This window comes from Fukomys damarensis, unplaced genomic scaffold, assembly GCF_012274545.1.
Source record: "Fukomys damarensis isolate Sample0158 unplaced genomic scaffold, DMR_v1.0_HiC HiC_scaffold_6, whole genome shotgun sequence".
In the NCBI taxonomy this organism is placed as follows: Eukaryota; Metazoa; Chordata; class Mammalia; order Rodentia; family Bathyergidae; genus Fukomys; species Fukomys damarensis.
The window spans coordinates 34,204,701-34,224,952 of record NW_022900918.1 but is presented as its reverse complement, the minus strand read 5'-3'; the positions used below and the strand labels follow the sequence as shown (position 1 = coordinate 34,224,952).

The window sequence follows — 20,252 nt, the reverse complement described above, 5'->3', positions numbered from 1 at the left end:
CTCTCTAACACCTCTTGCGCAGCAACATTAGTAAGTGCGTTAGCTTGTTTATGTACCTAACCCAGTCTCCAGCAGTCAGTGTTATTTCACTTCCCTGTTGACAAAAACTGAAAATCAAGGCCAGAAATGGAAGATAGGGCGAGTCCCTGAACATCCCAAACGCCCGAGAGTGGGGTTTGGATTTTTTTTTTTTTTCTGAGAAAGGAGAAGGTATTAAAGGTTTATAAGAAAAGGAGTCAGGTGCTTCTGTGTGCCCACAAAGTACGAAGTATTATTTTCATTGCCCGTATTTAACTAATGAGGAAAATAGGTGTGACATTATCCGATAACTTGTCAAAGGTCACCCACCTCATAGGGGTGCAGAAGTCGTGACTGACCAGAAAGGCTGGCCTCATGTGCTGCGCTGGTAGCCAGGGTACCAGGCTGCCACGGGCAAACACAGTGAGCTGAGCTAGACAAGCCACATGGAGCAGAGAGGCCAAGAAAGTTTCCCCCATATGATATGCCTCTTGGGACCCTTTCATGCTGTGGGTGAGTAGGTGTGATTAGGAAAGATGATGGCAATGTGTTTCTAACTTTAAAAAGTATGGAAAGATAAAAAAAATGATCTCATATATGCATAGAGAAAAAAGATATATACCCAACTATGAATTTCATTTATCTCTGGGTAATTAGAGGAAAATTTTCCTCCCTATAATTTGTCAGGCTTTGTAAACCGAAGGTATATTATTTGTGTCAAAAGTGTTTCATTTTAAAGAATTCTAATGGTAATCCAGGAGAAGGCTGTACTGTCTTCAATTAAATTGGAATGAAGCCATGGGCCGTGAGATATAAGGAAAAGCAAAACAACTGTTAATGCTGATAGCTGATGGCTTGCAGCCCATGGACAGAAGTGGGGAGGCCAAAGCCAGGCACGGTGGTATAGGCCTGTAATCCACAGTGGGAAGCTGAGGCAAGAAGATCACAAATCTAGCCTGGGCAACTTAGTGGTTTACTAAAAACTTGTCTTAGGAGGAAGGAGGGAAGAAAGGGAAGGAGGGAGTGAGGAGAAGAGGTAAAGAGAAAGAGGGAGAAATAAAGAAAAAGAAAGAAGGGAAGAAAAAAAGAAAGAGAAAAGAGAAATGTGGATGCCAAAAGACAGATTTCAGGGTCAAAGATGACTTTAAACAAGTTCAGTTCCTGTTGAAATATTCACATGATGATCAAGAATTTTATCTTATATAACTCAGAAAAACCAGTTTGGGTTCAAAGTACAATCACCATACCAAAGAAACAAAAATAACAAAGGCAGAAGCAATAGAAAATCACTCAAAATTTCTCCCGATGTTCTTAAAAAATATCTTTAAAGGCAGCTTTCTCAAAAGGTAATTCACATACTATAAAATTGACCCCCTTTAAGTGTAGTTCAGTAATGTTAAAGAATTCTGTTGGTAGCATTCAGAGCTATACAAACAGCACAGTGGCCACTTTTAGAACTTTTGTGTTACTGTGAAGGAGAACCATGTACCTGGTGACTGTCACTCTTTGCCTTTTGATCCCTCCTCTACCTTCAGTCCTAAATGACTATTGATGTAATTTTTTCTTACCTCTGTACTTTCCTGTTCTAGACTTTCATACCAGTGGGATTATATACTAGGTGGTCTTCAATGACTGACTTTTCTCCCTTGCATACTATTTCCCAGGGTCATCTGTGCATAGCTTGTATCGAAAAGCATCCCTTTTTATGCTTAAGTAATATTCCACTGTGTGAATACAATGCATTCCGTGTATTTGTGCAATGATGGCCATGTGTGTTGTTTCCACCTTCTAGCTATTATGAATATTGCCAACATATACTTTCAGATACACGTTTCTATACAGACCTACATTTTCATTCCTCTCAGGAAGAGAGATAGCTAGGAGTGGAACCACTGAGCCATAGGGTATAACAGTATAACAGCCCATATTCCATTGCTGTAACAAAATACTGGAAACTGGTTACTTTATTTAAAAAGAGTTTTATTAGCTCACAGTTTTGGGGGCTGTGAATCCAAGATTGGAAAGTCCTGTCTTTTGTATTTCTGCTTTGGGCCTCTTGGCTACATGATGTCAAGTGAAGTCACGGTGGGAGCCCATGCAAAAGAGAGAAAGGGCTCACATGGTCAGACAGGAAGTGAGAGAGACCAGCGAGAGGCCTTTTTGCCGCTTGTAGCCCTCTTTGGTGGGAACTGACTCTGAGAGACCAGCATTAGTCATGCTGCAGGACAGCAATGCCGGTGAGCCGGTGACCTGACCACCTGCCATTAGGCCCCACCTCTCACACCACCCATGGGGACCGAGACCTCAGCACATGACCGTGGGGGACACCTCCACACCACATCAAAAGCTCAGCACATGGCTGCTGTGCATTTAGTCACTTAATGAACAGCATGGTCTCAATGCCCAACAGCGAATGAGGCGTGGGGTTTGAAGGGGCCCGTCCCCTGCATCCGTATGGCACAGGTTGTTTCTTATCTTTTTGGTGATAGCCTTCTTAGTGAGTGTGAAATACTACTCCATGATGGTTTTGATTTGCAGCCTTTAATGCTACAGAGCGTCCTTTCATGTGCTTGTTGGCTATTTGTCTGCCTCCCTTGGAACCGCATGTGTTTGGATTCGGGGCCTACTTGCTCATGTTTTTAGCGCCAACTCTAACCTGCCTCTCTCTGAGTCTCTGTTACTATTTCCCGAGGTGCTGTCCACCTTACTACTGTTAGAGTAAAAGCCTTCATTTTCTGTTTGATGTAAGGAATGCTCCATATCTATCACCTTTTCTGAATTCGCTTTCTGACCCATTTCCCTTACCGCCTTTGTTTTTCCTACTTTAGGAAGACTGCAGTGGCATATTCAGAATTAACGTGAGTGTCTCCAAGAATTTAAATTTAAAATTAAGACCTGGAGAGAAAAAACCTGGATTCTGGGTGCCCCGTGTTTGGTAAGCATATCAGAAAAATACCCTGAGGAATGCTCTGTTTGTCAGTATCGTGATTTAAATCAATGGAATATGACAAGAAACCAGAAGCAATTCTGCCAGAGATGTTAGAGTGGTTGTAAGTAACACAGGGCAAAGCACAGGATTACAACAAGTTACAAAGTTAAGATCAATAAAAGAGCATGTGACACACCGCATTCTGTGTTGCTTCGTGAAACTAATGAAATACAGCTGCAGTATTTTCCTAGTACTTCAAAAATGCGTATCTGGATTCAAATGGCTTTAAAAATTAATGAGCCTTTAAAAACAAAGATTTTCTCATACATGAAAGCTAACCTCATTCTGAGTTCATGTCTTTAAGGTTGAATCTGCTGTCCTTACACCAGTTGTATAGAAGCTTAAATCATAAGGCTATTTCTACTTAAAAAAACAAAACAAAACCCACTGACACTGAGAGATTTCCATGATTAAAACACTGAAAAGAAATAATCAGTAACACAGTTGATTATATCTCATTCTGCCTTTAAAATTCATTTTCCTTAAAAATGAGCCTTCAAGGCATTTGTGTCCATGCTAGAAATATCTAGTACCTTCCTTCATCTGCTTTGTTAATGACTATGAATGAGGTCTCTCTGCTTCACTGATGAGCTACTGTTCTGTTAACTACATTTGTTCTTTTAATTACCTTTTTTAAGGCTTTTTTAACCTATTCGTAGAATACAGTTGAGCCACAGAAACTCTGCTTTTTTCACAAGTGACATTCTCTTCCAAATGTCAATAGCATTTCATTCCGCTGTAGCCCAGTATTCAATGTCACTTTACTTTGGCATTTCTTGCTATGAAATCCATTTTTGTAAACAATTCAAGATAATTTATGTGGTTTTGTTTAAGTACCCAAGAACTGTGAAGAAAGATTAATCTTGGAAGTGGGGCTTGAGCATGGATAAAGGAGAATATGACCTACAGGGATATATTCATTCTAGTGTGCACTAGAAAAACATTCTGATTTACATTAAAATAAACAATTAAAGAAGCATAAAAGGTTTATTTGGTGAGGTGAAAATTCATTATACAATATATAAATACCTTATTTATATCAGAGCATCAAATGAGATTTATTTCTCCGCTGTCTTAAGATTTGGGCTAAAGCCTCAAAGCTGAATGCAATAGGAAATAAAAGGTCCTTACATCCTAATGAGAACAGGTAGACCAAGCTAGCAAAACTTACTAAGACATTATCAACCTCTGTCACCCAGCTATAAAAACTCTGCATTTAAGGATAACATCCTACAATTAAATGAAGTCAGGGAAGGGGATTTAGCTCAGTGGTTCCACTGTCTGCCTTGCAAGTGCAAGATCCTGAGTTCGATTCCCTGGTACCCAAAAAATAAATAAAAGAAGTCAGGAGTAGAGAGTGCTGTGGCTTTTCCCCTCCCTTCACTATGGAGAAGGGTCAAGGTACCCTAGCTCAGAGGAGAACCAATGAAGACCAGAGCTTGGAGAGCATATTAGTCAGCTTTCTCATTGCTGAGACTCAGGACTCAACACCCACATGTAAAGGAGGTTTATCTGTCTCACAGCTGTGGGATTCAGTCCATGGTTGACTGGCTACCAGGCAGAAACATTAAAGGGCATGGAAGTAGAAAGCTGCTCACCAGATGTCAGCCAGAAAACAGAGAAAGGAGGAGCCATGCAGGGAGATATATCCTCCAAAGGCATGCGACCAGTGACACACCTCATCCCACCAGGCCCCGCCTCCAACAGCACATTTAGCTACAAACTCACAAATGGATCAATCCACTGATGGGTACAGTGTCCTCATGTCACCTTCAAAAGCCCCACCTCTGAGTACATGAGACTTTGGGGGAACATTTTAGACCTAAACCATAAAAGAAGCAAGAGAGGCTCTTGTGGACACATTCACCTCACCACCTGGTGGAGCAGGGTTACCTGGCCTTCCTGGGAGCTGTGTCGTCATTATCTATGGCCACGTACTCCGAGCCATGTTGAGCGGAACCTGCTGTGAAGAACTGCACGAAGGGTAGAAGGCACCACCTCACAGAGGCCAAGAGCATGTTTTCAGGAGTGAGAGGGGAGGTTCGCCCAGAGACTGCCCACTCACAGTAGGATGTGCCATCCAATGGGGTAGTCGTGTTCTATACTCCAGTGTCTTAAGAGAAAGTTTGAGGTACAGTGAAACCAACAGCTCCAGCAACAGTTGCCAGGGGAAATGTGCTCCACTGATCGCAGTTCCAAGAGTTCCCCACACCTTGGGGGATCACATAGGGACGCACAGAGGAAAGGGGAGAATTGCAGGAAAAGCCTATTTGTGGTTTTCCTAGGAAGGAACAGCAAGGCAGGGCAATCCAATTTAGGATTCTGTAGTGGGTTCTGGGACAGAGAGGCTAACCCTAGTGGCCGGGCACCTGGCCCTGGGGATTAGAACAGGTGTGTAGTAGTCCAGTGCAGTGGTAGAAAACTATGGCACCGGTGCTGCAGCCTGCTGTTACCACTGAAAGCTCTAAAGGGTTTCCCATCACTGGCCCACAGTGTGAAAACTCAATGAAGGAAGTGGTTGGCATGTGGATTCTGGGATGGCTGCTTTGCATTTGAAAAACATAACCTAAGAGGAGGACTTTGATCTTAGGATGGATAAGTGACCAAAAAGCTTTGGGACATCCCACGATATCAAGAGAACTGGAACTCACTGGAAGGCAATGTTTAGAGAAAGCAAACCTGTCCCAGACTGTACCCTGTGACATTCAACCTATCCCATAAAACCAGTCACATGTGATCTTAAAACTCAAGATTAGTTGAAATGCAGTGCTTCATGTAAGTTATCACTAGAAGTTTCAAGTTCAGTGACATTTTAAAAGCATAAGCAAATAGCAAGGCATCCCTTGGACATCACAGTAGTTGCTTTTGTGCATTTGTCCATGATACGGTGCCTTGGGTTAGTTGTAGTGAAATAAAAATCCTCAGTCTAATAAATGTCAATTGTAACTGTGACAATTCTTACATTTTTCTATTCAGTACTTTCATCAAGAGAGAGAGAGGCTGAAGTTTTTATAACTTTATGTTACCTAAATTATGGTTTAAGAAAGACTTGTATCTGAGAATATCAAGAGGAAAGCTTCAGTAGTTAAAATTAGGATGCAAAGATGTGCTAACTGAGGAGACAGGCTAGATTCTCTAATCTCGCTTCAAATGAATGCATTTGTTTCCTTCTGAATCACTCAGATTTGATGAAATAAAATTCACCTCAGTAAAAAGCATTAAATGTATTCTATATGCTATAGTGTGTGTTTTAGGCAGAGGTCTGGGGAAATGGCAAATGGACTACATGAGAGAAAAAGCAAAGCATTCAGTTTTGTAATAAGTATGTTTATTGAGTGCTTACAGCCTACCAGGTATTATGCTTATCACTGATTCAGTGACAAATAAAGGATGACCTCTGCTCCTTACACAATTGAAATTATAAATAACTTCACATAATATGCTGAGAGTTCTGATGCTATATCAAAACCTCTAAACTCACCTCTAGCTTTCCTGAAGTTCATCGCCAAGTAATTTTAAGTTACACTATAATACATTCTAGGCCAAGGAAGATCCAGTTTTGTAGGGTTTAAGGTTCAAATAATTTGGGCATGCCAAGGTCTCAGATGGGACCCGTGTGGGGGAAGGATTCCAAGACAGGCTCTTGAGTTTTGTGGATAATCCGCTTCTAGTTTCCTACACAACAGTGGTACACACAGAAGCCTCTAGCCCACAATACAATAGGACCAGCAGAAGAACCAGAGGAGACACAGGGCATCTGTCAAAGGATAGCCAACAGAAGTTAAACAAGTGAGAAGAAGAAGGGTCCAGGCAGGTGAGTAGGAAGGGCCAGGAGAGCCAAGGTGTTGCAAGTTAAGAAGCTCTATTGCCACATCTCAAGGTAAAAGGAACGTCGGTACATTCTACAAAATACAAAGTGTTTCTGATTCATCCAGGCATGGTGGCCTATAATCCCAGTACTTGGGAGGCTGAGGCAGGAGGATTGCCATGAGTTTGAGGCCAGCCTGGGCTACAAACTGAGTTCAAAGCTACATAGAGAGACCCTGTCTCAAAAACAAAAAATTTTTTGATGCTTCACCAGCTTGTGGTGGCACATGCCTATAATCCCTGCACTCTCAGAGGCTGAGGCATAAGGCAAACTCAAACCCAGCCGGGGTGACTTAGTGAGACCCTGTCTCAAATTTTTAAAAATTTTAAGCGGGGGTGGAGATGTAGCTCAGTGCAGAGGACCATAGATCATTTTTTTAAGTTTCTGATTTCTATAGGCTAAATATCTGACTGAAGACTATAAGACACAGCATGCCGTTCCGGAAGGTGCTATTCCGTGTTTCCACACTCTGCATGAAGGCAGATGCTGCACCTCTGCATGGCCCCCCAACTTCCCCAGAGGAAGGACTTGTTTTGTGATCTTGGGGGTCCTGGGGCCCTTTCCACGGGGTGATAAAAGATTAGTGGACCTTTTCTTCCTAGTTCACATTATCATTTATTCACTTTTAAGCCTTATTTATATTTTCACTTTTTCACACCAGAGAAACTCTTCTGTATTTAGGGGTAAGGTAAGTGGAAAGGGTAGGGAAAAGGACAGAAGGAAAGGGAAAAAATATAAGAAACATAATAAATGGAAACAAAGTCTGGATGGAGGAGGTGAAGGGAGGGCAGGGGAATGGGGAAAAGGTAAGAGCTGAGGTATATCATGTAAAGGTACAAGATCCAGTGATAAATGTAACTGTATTGTATTGTGAACCTAAAATGTACCAATAAAAGAATTTAAGGGTGGGGGGAAGGATCAGTGAAATCATCAGGCCAGAACCAGTGTGTTAGTTTCCTGAATTAGATAGAAAAGAATAGAATCTCCTAAAAATTAACCAAGCAATATGATATTTAAGTGGCATTCTAATTCAGGAAAGGGCAGCATATGGAGCAATGATAATGGATTATGCTGGGAATTTGTGGAAGTCCCCTGTGGTGGTAGATAAAATTTCAAATTTTCCAATTCTGCTGCCATGAACAGAGTATAAATAAATACCTCATATGGCTAACATGGCAAAAACTTTTACTTTTTAAAATGCAATATAGTCTTTTCAACAATTTACGCTTATGATACTGCATTTTGTTTGTCTCAGCTTGAGTATATTTTCACATATTCTAACTTCTAAAGGATGTATAATGTGAAAGTAGTTTAAATTGCTGCAGATTTAGCTGAAAAAGCACTTTTACATAAAGAAGAAGCCTGAATAATGAGAAAATTCCACATCAGATCTTAGAACTGGCTGTCACGGTTTAAAAAGCCACCCTTATTCAAGGAAACTGCAGCATCTGAAGAAGGCTTATAATTTCTGTGTCCTGAAGAAGATAGGAAATTTATTTGACACCCACCCGAAGAAAAGTTGTTGGAAAAGTCCAACGGAATATACTTGTACTTTCATATAAAAAATAAAAAGCAGAATTCCAAAATAGGGGTTTCCAGTTCTACTCTTTTTGCCCAGCAGATCTCATGCACTATATAGAAAACATCTCAGCCAATCAGCCTTGGACCTTTAGAAGCAAGTCAATGTCAGCTTTATGTTTTCTAATTAGGTCCCCATCTATTTATCATTTAATAAAACTTATAAATGTACAGCGCGTGATTGCCTCCACAGTTTTAAAAATATAAAAGATGATAGAAAAACACTGAACACCCCGGAGTGTTTCCTTGCCTGAGGATTGCATGTTGATGAATGAGCTAGTAAGAAAAAGTGATTAAAATATAATGTAGATAGGGTTCCAGGGACCCACTGCACTCAACAGTCAAGAGCTTGGTTCTTCATTAAATTAAAGAGTAGAGATAGTCCTTCTTTTCTGGTGTGTGGTCCTCTAAATCTGTTTATTTAAAAGAGCCTCAAGTAAGGAAGGAAACACTGAATTCTAACAAGTAGGACCCCCGAAAAGCTAGCTAAGACCCCTAACTATTAAGATGCAGCATATTAGAAAGGATCGCTTTTGTAACTGGGAAGAAAGGAGGGTGAATGTGTCAGGAAAGCAAGGAATAAGGTATCTCTTGCCCCGAAGAAGAGAAGTAATAATGGGCCCATGTGTGTTAGGGATGAGAAATCAGCTGTGGGTGTGGACAGCAAATCGTGCATAGACCTAAGGAGGGAAAATAGTCCAATCAGGAGAGAATGATTTGGAAAGGATATGACGACCACTCTTGCTTCTCGGTGTGTCACTACTTTACTACACAAGGTGTACAGGGTGACTCCAAGTGAAATGAAGCAACCAAACTAACTCTTTTTCACACTTCCTATCCTACCCCCAGAGGACCGCAATGCATGCCTGGAAGGTTTTCCAATGATAAAACTGTTTTGAAATTCACAACCAGGATCCAATGCCCCTTTGAGCAGGTCTGTCAGTGGTCTTTCCAGTCCTCGATGATGCCAGGACCAGGCAGAGGCTTACAGCGCCTCTGAGGCTGGTCCTGGAATTGTTGAGCCTTTTGCTTTGAGTTGAAAATGTCCACCAAGATCCACCATTCTCTAATGAACACAGTAACAAGTGCTGACTCTGTAATGCGCTGTTGGGACTCCGCAAACAGATGTCATGGAGCCCAGCCTCCCCCAGGTGCAGCTGCCCTGTGCCACGGTTGGGAAGAGCCCCAGGTAGTTGGTACGGAGTGCTTTGCAAGGGAGTTTCACAGAACATCCGCTTTCTGAATTGCAGGGCAAATCCTCGGAATTTTAATTTCGACAACGTAGGAAATGCTATGCTGGCGTTGTTCGAAGTCCTCTCCTTGAAAGGCTGGGTGGAAGTGAGGGACGTTATTATTCATCGTGTGGGCCCGGTAAGTAAGCAAGCGCAGGAAGTCTTTCGAATGCGTCCAGAGTAGCTTTCGTCTGCTTGGATGAATAACCTTCCTTTTCCTTCATGCAGATCCATGGAATCTACATCCATGTGTTTGTATTCCTGGGTTGCATGATTGGACTGACCCTTTTTGTTGGAGTAGTTATTGCTAATTTCAATGAAAACAAGGTAAGAATTTTTGGTTTAAGTAACATAGGTTTTATTCTTTTCTAGCCCCTCCCTTTGAGCAGTTTCCCCCCCATGGATGGCATGAAGTCACATTATGTAAATAATCCATGCAACTATCTTATAAACTACCTCCGCGCTGCCTTTCAGGCACATGATTCAGGAGTACAATTCTGTGTCTCAATGTACCCTTTCAGTAACAGTGTTAATTCCCCAACAGCTGAGAAGCACATCTATTGTTCAGATTGGCAGGGTGTTCAGCGAGTTATTAAAATACGATAGCTGAAGGGTCCTATTACTTCCACAAAATGTAAAGTGCACACTTCTTTGTAACTCAGTGGGTAAACTCGGGATTTAGATGGGGCAGGGAGGTGCCGTGCAAGATCGTTCAATCCTGATTCATAGAACAAAAAGAAGCTTTTCTCGTGTCATATATACTTTACATAATTCCCAAACTCAAGAAGGATGCTGAGTTTGTAAGGGGGCCAGTGCTCAGTGTAAGACTCACAATGGAGAGGGCAGGAATTTATCTTCGTATCCAAGGGAGGGTTTGGGGAGGAGCTGCCAGTGAAGCCCCTTGGAATGTCCCTCGTTCTGGGTGCAGCTGATAAGCTGAGCTAGGGCAAGGTGCTTCGGAATCGTAATAACTAAAAGGCACACATTTTTGAGCACTTACTGTGTGCTAAGGTTTTACACGTGCTGCTATCAATTCTCACAACTTTAAAATGGACGGTAGAAGAAAAGCAATAACGTGTCTAGGGCTCCTAAGGAACAAAATGTTAGGGCCGGAATTCAGAGTTAGTGCCTGTTACTGCAAGGTATGTGTTTCTTCAAATGCATAAGTACAAGAAGCTCTGCTGCGAAGCTGGATTCACCTGCCAAGCTCCGTGCTGCTCCGTGTGATTCATGGCTGGGGCTGATTCCCATGCGTTCACATCAGAGCTCTTTGGCTGGTGGCTGCATGTGGCACTGTATCACTCACTGTCCCCGGGCTCAACGTGTGTGGTACCAGTCACTCAGTCAATTGCCATCTTTGATGTGTGGCTAATGAGTACGTCACTTCACGCAGGCTTTCAAAGCGTGCAATTTAAAAACTCCCCCCTTGGGGCCCCAACACTACTCCTACCCATAGAAACACGGAGTCTTAGAAAGAACCGTAGTGATTGCCTAGCCCGGCCCCTCTATTTTATTCCCTAACACGCTCATAAACGAGTTTCTCTAAGTCCTACAGTGGGCTCAGTTTCATACCAAGCAGAAAGAGGAAGATGGGGCTTTTTAGATGCCTTTGAGCCATGTGGTAGGGCAGGATTCCAGAGCCCGAGAAGAAGCTAATCAGACCATTATCAGGTCAGTGTAGGTCCTGCTGGCTCAGGGCGCTTCATGGGGACCCTGAGAGGGCTTCAGGTTTCAGGAGGATCAGGGCCTGTGGCAGCTCGCAGAAATGGAACAACATAAAACATTCAATAAATGGAAACAAGTATACAGTTAGTTAATTACGAGTCTTCAAAGTAGAGAAATGGCTGTGCAAGCTGAGCTGCTAATAGGAGACCACTGTATTCCTCTTCTGAAAAGGGCAAGAAGGACCCATCTGTTGGGGAGAGCTGTGTGTCTACCTAATGGGCACAGAGAGAGGGGGAAAATTAGAAGTCATTTTGCCAGATATTGCAAATCAGATTAGCCAATTAGAGATATAAATTTCCAAATTGTGCGACTATTTACAAAACAAAACTTCTTTTGCAAGTTTTTGAGAAGATAACATAAGCAGCTATGCAGTGGCATTTACTCCTTTAGTATTCGGTCACTGACAGATTTTTTTGAACACATATTCAGTGACAGACATTGCTGCTGGCACTGAGGCCCTAACGAGCTAAACAGGAACACAGCGAGATTTATGCCCTTCTGGAGCACACAGCTTAAGGGCCATGGCCCAAGGGTTTGGAAGTAGATTTCCAAAGAGAGAGAAAATAGAGGGATGGAGCGGTGGGAAAGAAAGTAAGCTTTGGAAGCAAGGTTTTCAGACTTCAGTACTGTGCAAAAATAGGTCTTCCTTAGAAAATAGAAGCTTCTTTACAAAGCTCCCTGTCTATGCCAGTAATAGGGGTTTTTCCCCGATTTCCTTACCGTGAGATGATGTTTTTAATACCCTTAATTTGATAATAAACTTTTTATACATTAATTATCAGACGATACTTCCATGTTCATTTTTCTTTTGTTTTTATCCTTTAGAGTTCACTTTTCCTTATTTTGTATAACAAAGGAATAATATTATGGTTTAAAGTTATGGAGAATAGTAAGTATTTATTTGCAGTTAGTAAGTGGCTTTACAATACTAACATAAAGGGAAAAAAATCACTTAAAACAAATACTACTACTAAGAATAAGTGGTGTAATTAAAAATGACAAAAGAAGCTGATCACCAGAAATATAGAGAACTTTGGCATCTCAGAGTGTACACAACAAAAGTTAACCAACTTAGAAAGGAATCTGTCAAATCCAAAATCATAGTGAAAGGTATTGGTGCACTAAGAAACTCATAAACCAGGCAAAAAATAGTGCCACTGCTGGTGAAGTGGTAGAAAGTCAGAGCTACAGAAGAGAGCAGAAACCTCCAGGCCTGTGTGTCCATGGAGAGGGCGCACGGCCAATCAGTGCCCAGGGTGAAGCCAGTGGCTGGGGCTGGTGACCCGAGATGGGCACCCTCAAAAATCATTTCAGGTGACCTCATCATGAAATGCAAAACTTTAAGCCACGTAGGCATTTATTTTTTCCACCCTGGAGTAGCTGTGTATTTGTTGACATTAGCCACAAAGTAAGATCTATAAAGAAAAAGAAATGATTAAATTATATTACATAAAGATGAAAAATTTCTGAAAGACAAGAAGCACTCTAAAATGAACATATCAACTAGGATAAAGAGAAAATACTATATTTACAGACCACGTAACTGATGGGAGATCCACAATATATAAAGAATATCCATGGATTACATAGGACCCATAATATATCATTGCTACAAAATATTTAAAATATAAAAATATAAAAACAAAGAATACGAATGGGCAATTCACATATAGAGGAATCACCGTATAGACCTAAAATACGCTTCATCTCATTACTCCTAGACTAAATTAGATGACATGTTTTGCACTCATCGAAATGACCGTGGTAAAAAGTCTGAAAATGGCATGTAAGTGGCATGAATGTAGGGAATGGTGGACTCTTTTTGGTCATTGCTCTTCAGACAGAGACTTGACAACATTTGGTAAATGCTTAAATTTGGTAGATGCTTAAATTCCTAGATTTCAGCAGTGCTTCTCCTAGAGAGGTACAGTGGGGACACTCTGATAGATTTTCACTGAGAGATAATATCTGTGTTTAAGTTATTGTTTATCTTCCACAAGCCTACAGCGAATAACTTCTGATATATTTGCACTGTGGACCACTATGTGAGCAGTTAAAATGGACAAATCAGATCTAGGGATCTAAATATAGGGACAACATACTATCCAGTGAAGATGGAAACTATATAAAAAAGCATATATTGTACACCATCTGTATCAGTTTAAAAACTGAAAACAAATACATTCTTGTGTGCTTATGCATACATAGCAGCACAAAATTATTAGCGGGTACACCCTGGAACATCAGTAGTTACCTTGAAGAAGGAAAGGGAAGGTGAAGGTGAGGTGAATTTCCGCCCCCCCCGATTCTTAAATTATACTTCTGCCTTTAATATAATAAAATATAATCTAGTTCAATGAAATACAGTATAATTTATGTGCATTTTAGCCAAATATTCCATTACATAACACAGAAGATCTGATCCCTGTTAAATGTCTGATTCAGCAAGTTATCATAGCACTAACTTCTAAAGGGGCAAATTCTATGGCTTTGTACCCCTTAAAAATAGTTTTACAATGCACATATTAGACTATTTTTTTAAAGAGCAGACAAAATAGCAGTAAGTAGAAACAGCACCATTGACAAGCTATAATTTTGCCCTAAATGAAAAGACATTAAACACTACAAGTTAGTATCCCTTTGTAAAAATGGACTCATGTAGAAAACCTTCTTGAAATTTTCCCAAACCTGGTCATTCCACCTCTTCAAAGATAAAAGCTGAAGGCTGTAGGACACTCTAGGCACGTGGCCATCGGCTTGGAAACTCCTCTCGCGACTGACAGAGTTCTGAGCGCGTTTCCCTAGCACCCAGCGCGTCTGAAGAATATCTTTATGCCAAGCCCCCATGTCGCCCTGTTTGTAAAGCCCTTCCAAGCCAGTGTTCTTTTCCTTTCCCTCTGGCTGCTTTCTTTGTTTGTCAAGGGGACGGCTTTGCTGACCGTGGATCAGAGAAGATGGGAAGACCTCAAGAGCAGACTGAAGATCGCACAGCCCCTTCATCTCCCACCTCGTCCTGGTATCAAAGATGCTCTGATTTTATTCATGCTGGGTACTGGTGTTCATGATTCCCCAGGAGTCTCAGATTTGAATTAAAATAATAATTGTGAGGCCACTAGGAGGTTGTGCATAAGCTAATTCAGACGCAGGCTCCAAACTCCAGACCGTTCCATAAGGCTATTAAAATCAGCCACCTAAAGACCGAGCTTCAGTGCCTGCAGAATAAGCCTTAATGAAAAAAAATGAATTTTTAAACAAAATATATTTACGCTCGTCTCTTATTAAACTGACAGAAAGTGAATGATATGGTGCTCCTTCCAGAGCAGACGGTGCCCTGCACTACTGTTTTAAATACCCAGAGCCATCCATTCCGGCAGAACACTTCACCACAGATTGAACTGGGGTGGGGGTGGGAGAACCAGGTTTTAAGATGAGCATTAAAGAAAATGAAAGACAAAAAGTAAATGTGAGCCGTGTCTAAAGGACTCGCCTAAACCTTTCTTTTCCAGATAATGATGGTTTTAGAGCTAAAATGTATGACATAACTCAGCACCCATTCTTCAAGAGGACCATTGCATTACTTGTCCTGGCCCAATCCGTGTTGCTCTCTGTTAAGGTACTTCTGCTCTTTCCACTCTGAGATTCTAAAAAATATTAGTATATGTTTGCAGTATATAATGTTTACTTTCCTTTCAGGGGGCCGGTACATGTACTTAATACATCTTAATTCTTTTTATTTCCCTTCCTCTCCTCTCCCTTTCCCCTCCCTGTGTCTCTGGATCCCTATCTGCCAAAGAGCTAACCCCAGGCACCTTAAGCCATCTAATCTTTGACGAAAGATCCAAAAACATATGCTGGAAAAAAAGACAGCCTCTTTAGCAAACGGTGCTGGGAACACTGGTTACACACATGCAGAAGATTGAATCTAGACTCGAATCTCTCACCGTGTACTAAAATAAAATCAAAATAGGTCAAAGATATAAACATGAAAACAGAAGCACTTAATCTGCTGGGAAAAAAATGGGGGAGTATTTGTAATTTCTGTTACACCCACCAAGAATATCACAAGCTGCCTTAGCTATTCGCAAGCTGTGTCCTTCAGTACAAAAATGAAAACTCACGCCTGTGTTAACAGGGGGAGGTCTGTGTGTTCCCCGAGGGACTGGCAATGACCAACAACCGTGTGTTTTTCCTGTTACAGTGGGATGTCGAGGACCCCGTGACTGTCCCTTTGGCAACGATGTCGGTTGTTTTCACCTTCATCTTTGTTCTAGAGGTACAGTAATAAGTCCGCTGGCCCTGGGGGGAGCCAGACATGATTTTAAAGTACACCAGTGTGCCCTTTAGTGGCCCTTCCTTTCAACTCTGACTTCTGTGGCCTTTGGAGCTTTGCAGGCAGATTAGGATATTTCCTTTCTAGGCCATTCTGCTTAACTTGAATAAAGACTTCACTTTACAGTCCCGAGTTTTCGATGTGGATGGTAATGTCTGAACATTGGTCTGTCTAGTTGTATGAGCTTTAACTACCTACGGCAAACTGCACAAGCTACTGTAACTCAGGGTCTTCAGTTACACTGTGGTGGCAAAGCCCAGTTGTCCCAGCCAAGATGATTTTAATATGTGGTCTGTGTGATATCATTTTCCAGTGTATTTATCTTTGAAATACAAGCAGGTTCTCATTTCACCCTACAATGGCTGATGTTTTAGAAAATCTATGGTCTTTTACTTGAGAGAGAAAATTGCCCTGCTATCAGAGCTAGTCATAAAACACGAAAAAACAGTGTGGCCAATACAGATATGTCACCTACTTAGCTTTAAAAATAAAATAATATATCCTGGCAATTAACCCCTCTTTCCATTTACTATACCCTTAAAAAACATTGGATGTCTTAAATTAATAGATTTAAATATATGCTGATATATGCTGAACACCCTATGTATTCGCTTCATTATTTTTCTCCAGGTTACGATGAAGATCATAGCAATGTCGCCTGCTGGCTTCTGGCAAAGCAGAAGAAATCGATATGATCTCCTGGTGACATCCCTGGGTGTCGTGTGGGTGGTGCTTCACTTCGCTCTCCTGGTAAGCGGGCACTGAGACACCATGGAGGTTGGGAATTTCAGTTCACTGTATGTCTTCAGCTCTGTGTTCAGTCTCCTTTCACTCCATGTCAGCCACCGTTCCATGTTAGATGAGCCTTGGTGAAGCCCAGCTTGATCAAGGCCAGCCCTCTGCTACCCTGGCACATGCCTTCACCCGCGCACACACACACACACACGTGTAGACACACGCACTCTTCACACAGGTGAACCTTGGCCTTTCAGAGTCACTGAGTGTGTAAGCCAGAAAGAAGAACCCTCGGGATCTTCTTCTTTAACCTTTCATTGTACCGAAGGTTAAAAGGGTGACATGGAAAACTGAAACAGATATGAGAGGCCCGTCTAATTCGCACACACTGGTATCAGAAGGCTCAGACCTGATATCTGAGCTGGAATGTGTTCTCCTTCCCACTCCATGAAGATCAGTATTTTACCCTGTAATTCGCAGTTACTTCCACAGCCCTATTCTCTCCGAGACATTTAGCTGCCCTTTCTCTGAAGCATGCCATTCCCATCTCCGTACCTATGTTCTCTTTTTCCTAAAATGCCTTCATCTGCCATTCTGGCCTGAAGTCCAATTCCACATCTGTCAAAATGGATGCACTGGACTGTTTGTCTAGAGGTGTGGTGTTTGAGGGAAACAAATATGGCCGCAGATGTCATTTCGAAAAGATAAACGACAATACTTTAATAATATATTTTCTAACCTACACATATCTAAAACACTGTCATTTAACATGTAAGCTATATAAAACTATTAATTAATTAATTTTTTTCTTTTGGTAATGAAGTTTTTGTGGATCTTACATTTACAGAACATCCTCATTGAAATGGGCTACATTTCCAATGTGCAGAAGCCATAAGTGGCTGGTGGGTTGTATATTGGTTATAACAGCCTTTGGAGACCTGGGTCCTAGTATCAATCAGATCCACCATTGTCCAGCTATGATCGATTTGTTTATCTCTGGTAACCTTTTATTAAATATAACTTCATAATCCATCTATTTCATGTAGGCATTCTGGGGGGGTCACATGAAATTATGTGTGTAAAGCTCCTTCAAACTTGAAAGATTATACAAACCCATAAGCATTATGAAAAATACCTTTGTTTTTATTAGTTTTCCAAGATCCCTTCCAAAAGAAGCATCATTGGTTTTCCCCATTTTCCCATCCTCTTTCCTATTAGATGCATAAAAAGGGCCGGGGATTTAGTTCAGTGATTTTGCCACCTGCCTTGCAAGCGCGAGGACCTGAGTTCAATCCCCAGTACAAAAAAATAGATGCATAAAGATTCATAACGTAGAGAATCCATTTAAACCATCAAAAAGAGCTTGCTTTAGTATAAAATTGCCACGCTTGTGAACACCACTTGAGTATCCATCTTAAACCAGTGGTTGCTGTCAACGTCAGAGGCTACCTGAGCTTTCAGCCACCTGCATTTATTTTTTCTGAACAATAGCTTTGAGCACAAAGTTGTGTAAGTCACTGTGCTAGGACTGAGGAGAATGAAATGAGCAAAAGGAAACAGTGGCTGCGCTTGTAAACCTTACGCCCTGCAAAACCAAATAGATAACCCTTGCATAATCACACATCAATGATTATTGTGCTAGCATGAGTCTGCTCAGGACCTTGTGGTCCAGGTGAAAACACATCAGATCACATACTAGAAGCTATCGATTGTCATCATCAGAACACAGGGGAGAGGTGTTCGCAATAGATCCTGAGCTGACCTAGGAAAAAGAGGCAGCCAAGTCCATGCTGTTCTTTGTCCAGGAAAATACTTAGCTAAAAGCTCCTCAGTCCAAGCAGAAGAATAAAGCAGGCTTCCTAACCCAAGACATCTCCAGATAGGAAAACAGGAGCCACCAAAGCCAACTTGCCCATGCTGCTTGACTGTTCCTGTTCTTCCCAAGAACTTCTGTCTGGTCTTGGAAAAGTGCTCATTCTCCGTCGTATTTCACAGTGAACTGTTGGGAATGCTGGAAGGGAAGCGCAGCCTGTCCTCCTTCCAAAGACGCTGTGTGCACACATTCCTTCACTTGTGCTTCCCCAGGACCCCCTTCCCAGGGGCCCATCTGTGACTGTTGTTGTTTGGCTGGGAGGAGAGTCGTGCCTTGGCATCAGCTGAATGTCAGAGTTGTCACTGCAGTTGTAGCCAGTGAGATCTTTGTTTTTCAGAGGAAGTCATCTTAGTCACCAAGGGCAGTCATCTTTTGCTTTAATCAGACACTTGAAGAAAGAACAGGATGTGTTCCTGAGCAGAGGGAAGTTTTCTGAAATCGGTGTATAGGAGTAGACATGTGGCTGGGCTTCAGACAGGAGTCTGCCTTCACCAGCTCCAGCCCTTTCCCTTGGCCAGGATTCCTGTATTTTCTGTCTCTGTCTCACTTCTTCATGTCACACAGTTATCCTGTGGTTTTCACACTCTGCCCTCAAAGGAGCTAAGTCACTGCTTTGTGTAAAATGAATATTGAAATGCAGAATTCAGTTAAGCAAAACAGAATCCAAAGTTTCATTTGAGATTTCATTGTACAGCTAGTATTTATGCATGAGCTTTGGCAGTGACCTTTTCAGCAACTTTTTTTAAAAGATAAATTTCTTATAAGAATTTTCACATTTTATTAAGCTAATTATTGAGAAGGCGTCACAGAAGACTTAAAACATAAAATAGGACTGTAACGAGATCTTTTGTGCAGACGATGAGAGGCTGACTTCTGTTTAAATTTCAGAATGCGTACACCTACATGATGGGTGCCTGTGTGATCGTCTTTCGGTTTTTCTCCATCTGCGGGAAGCATGTGAGTATGCGGGGAAGAAAGCTAGGCGAGGTCAGCTGTGCGCTGAAGAAAGCACAGTGGCCAGCGGACCTCAGCTGGCCCAAGAGTGGATAGTTGCAGCCCGGTAGTTACTAAATGATGGATGCACCTCGAGGCCAATAATGTTAAGTGAAGTAAATCAGACTCACAAGCTTAAATATCACACGATTTCTCGAACATCAGAAACCCAAAGTATCGATAAGAGCAAAATAAAAGATAGAAATAGGAAACAGGGAGACAGCTGACATAAAGATCAAAAATATTAAATATCAGAGCAAATTAGTAGCTGTCTTATCGTGTGATATGTTTCCTAGTATTTGTATTGCTTAATTTGTTCTTCGTATTTGCAAAGTAAACAGTTATCAATCAAAGGTAACATATCGGCCGGGTGTGGTACTGCACGCCTGTATTCCCAGCATTTGGGAGACTGAGGCAGGAGGATCGCTGTGAGTTCAAGACCAGCCTGGACTACATAGTGAGTTCCAGGTCAGTCTCAACTACATAGTGAGACCCTGTTTCAAAAAAAAAAGATAACATATCAACCATGAAAATAAAAACTAATGATCATACCAGATGTGCCTTTTGTCTTTTTGTTTTTATTTTTTGGTTTTTTGAGACTGGGTCCCACTATATAGTTGAGACTGACCTGGAACTCACTATGTAGCCCTGGCTGGTCTTGAACTCACAGTGATCCTCCTGCCTCAGTCTCCTGAGTGCTGGGAATACAGACTTATGCCACCATGCCCGGCTATATTATTTTTATATTTAATAAAGGTAACCTTAGTGCAACGAAAAATAATATTTAGTGAACGATTATGGCTCCATGGTGTATATTCTTTGTTAATGTTCATGCATACATTCTGCCTACAGTTTTTGTTTTTTAGAGACATTGTTTCTTTTTTTGCTTACTAATAATTCTTTCATATATA

At 41.5% G+C, this 20,252-nt stretch overlaps 1 protein-coding gene across 3 annotated transcripts in view; it reads left to right on the top strand.

Moving 5' to 3' along the window:
* The window catches only part of Nalcn (sodium leak channel, non-selective), a 320,341-nt gene that overhangs the window by 283,500 nt on the left and 16,589 nt on the right, over window positions 1-20,252 (top strand). For all 3 annotated transcript variants that reach the window (XM_019204611.2, XM_010604620.3, XM_010604618.3), the window contains 8 exons: window positions 2,847-2,953; window positions 9,704-9,824; window positions 9,914-10,012; window positions 14,333-14,426; window positions 14,917-15,023; window positions 15,609-15,683; window positions 16,371-16,490; window positions 19,237-19,305. In XM_019204611.2, the coding sequence (XP_019060156.1) occupies window positions 2,847-2,953; window positions 9,704-9,824; window positions 9,914-10,012; window positions 14,333-14,426; window positions 14,917-15,023; window positions 15,609-15,683; window positions 16,371-16,490; window positions 19,237-19,305 (792 nt within the window). The remainder of the gene's footprint in view (window positions 1-2,846; window positions 2,954-9,703; window positions 9,825-9,913; window positions 10,013-14,332; window positions 14,427-14,916; window positions 15,024-15,608; window positions 15,684-16,370; window positions 16,491-19,236; window positions 19,306-20,252) is intronic.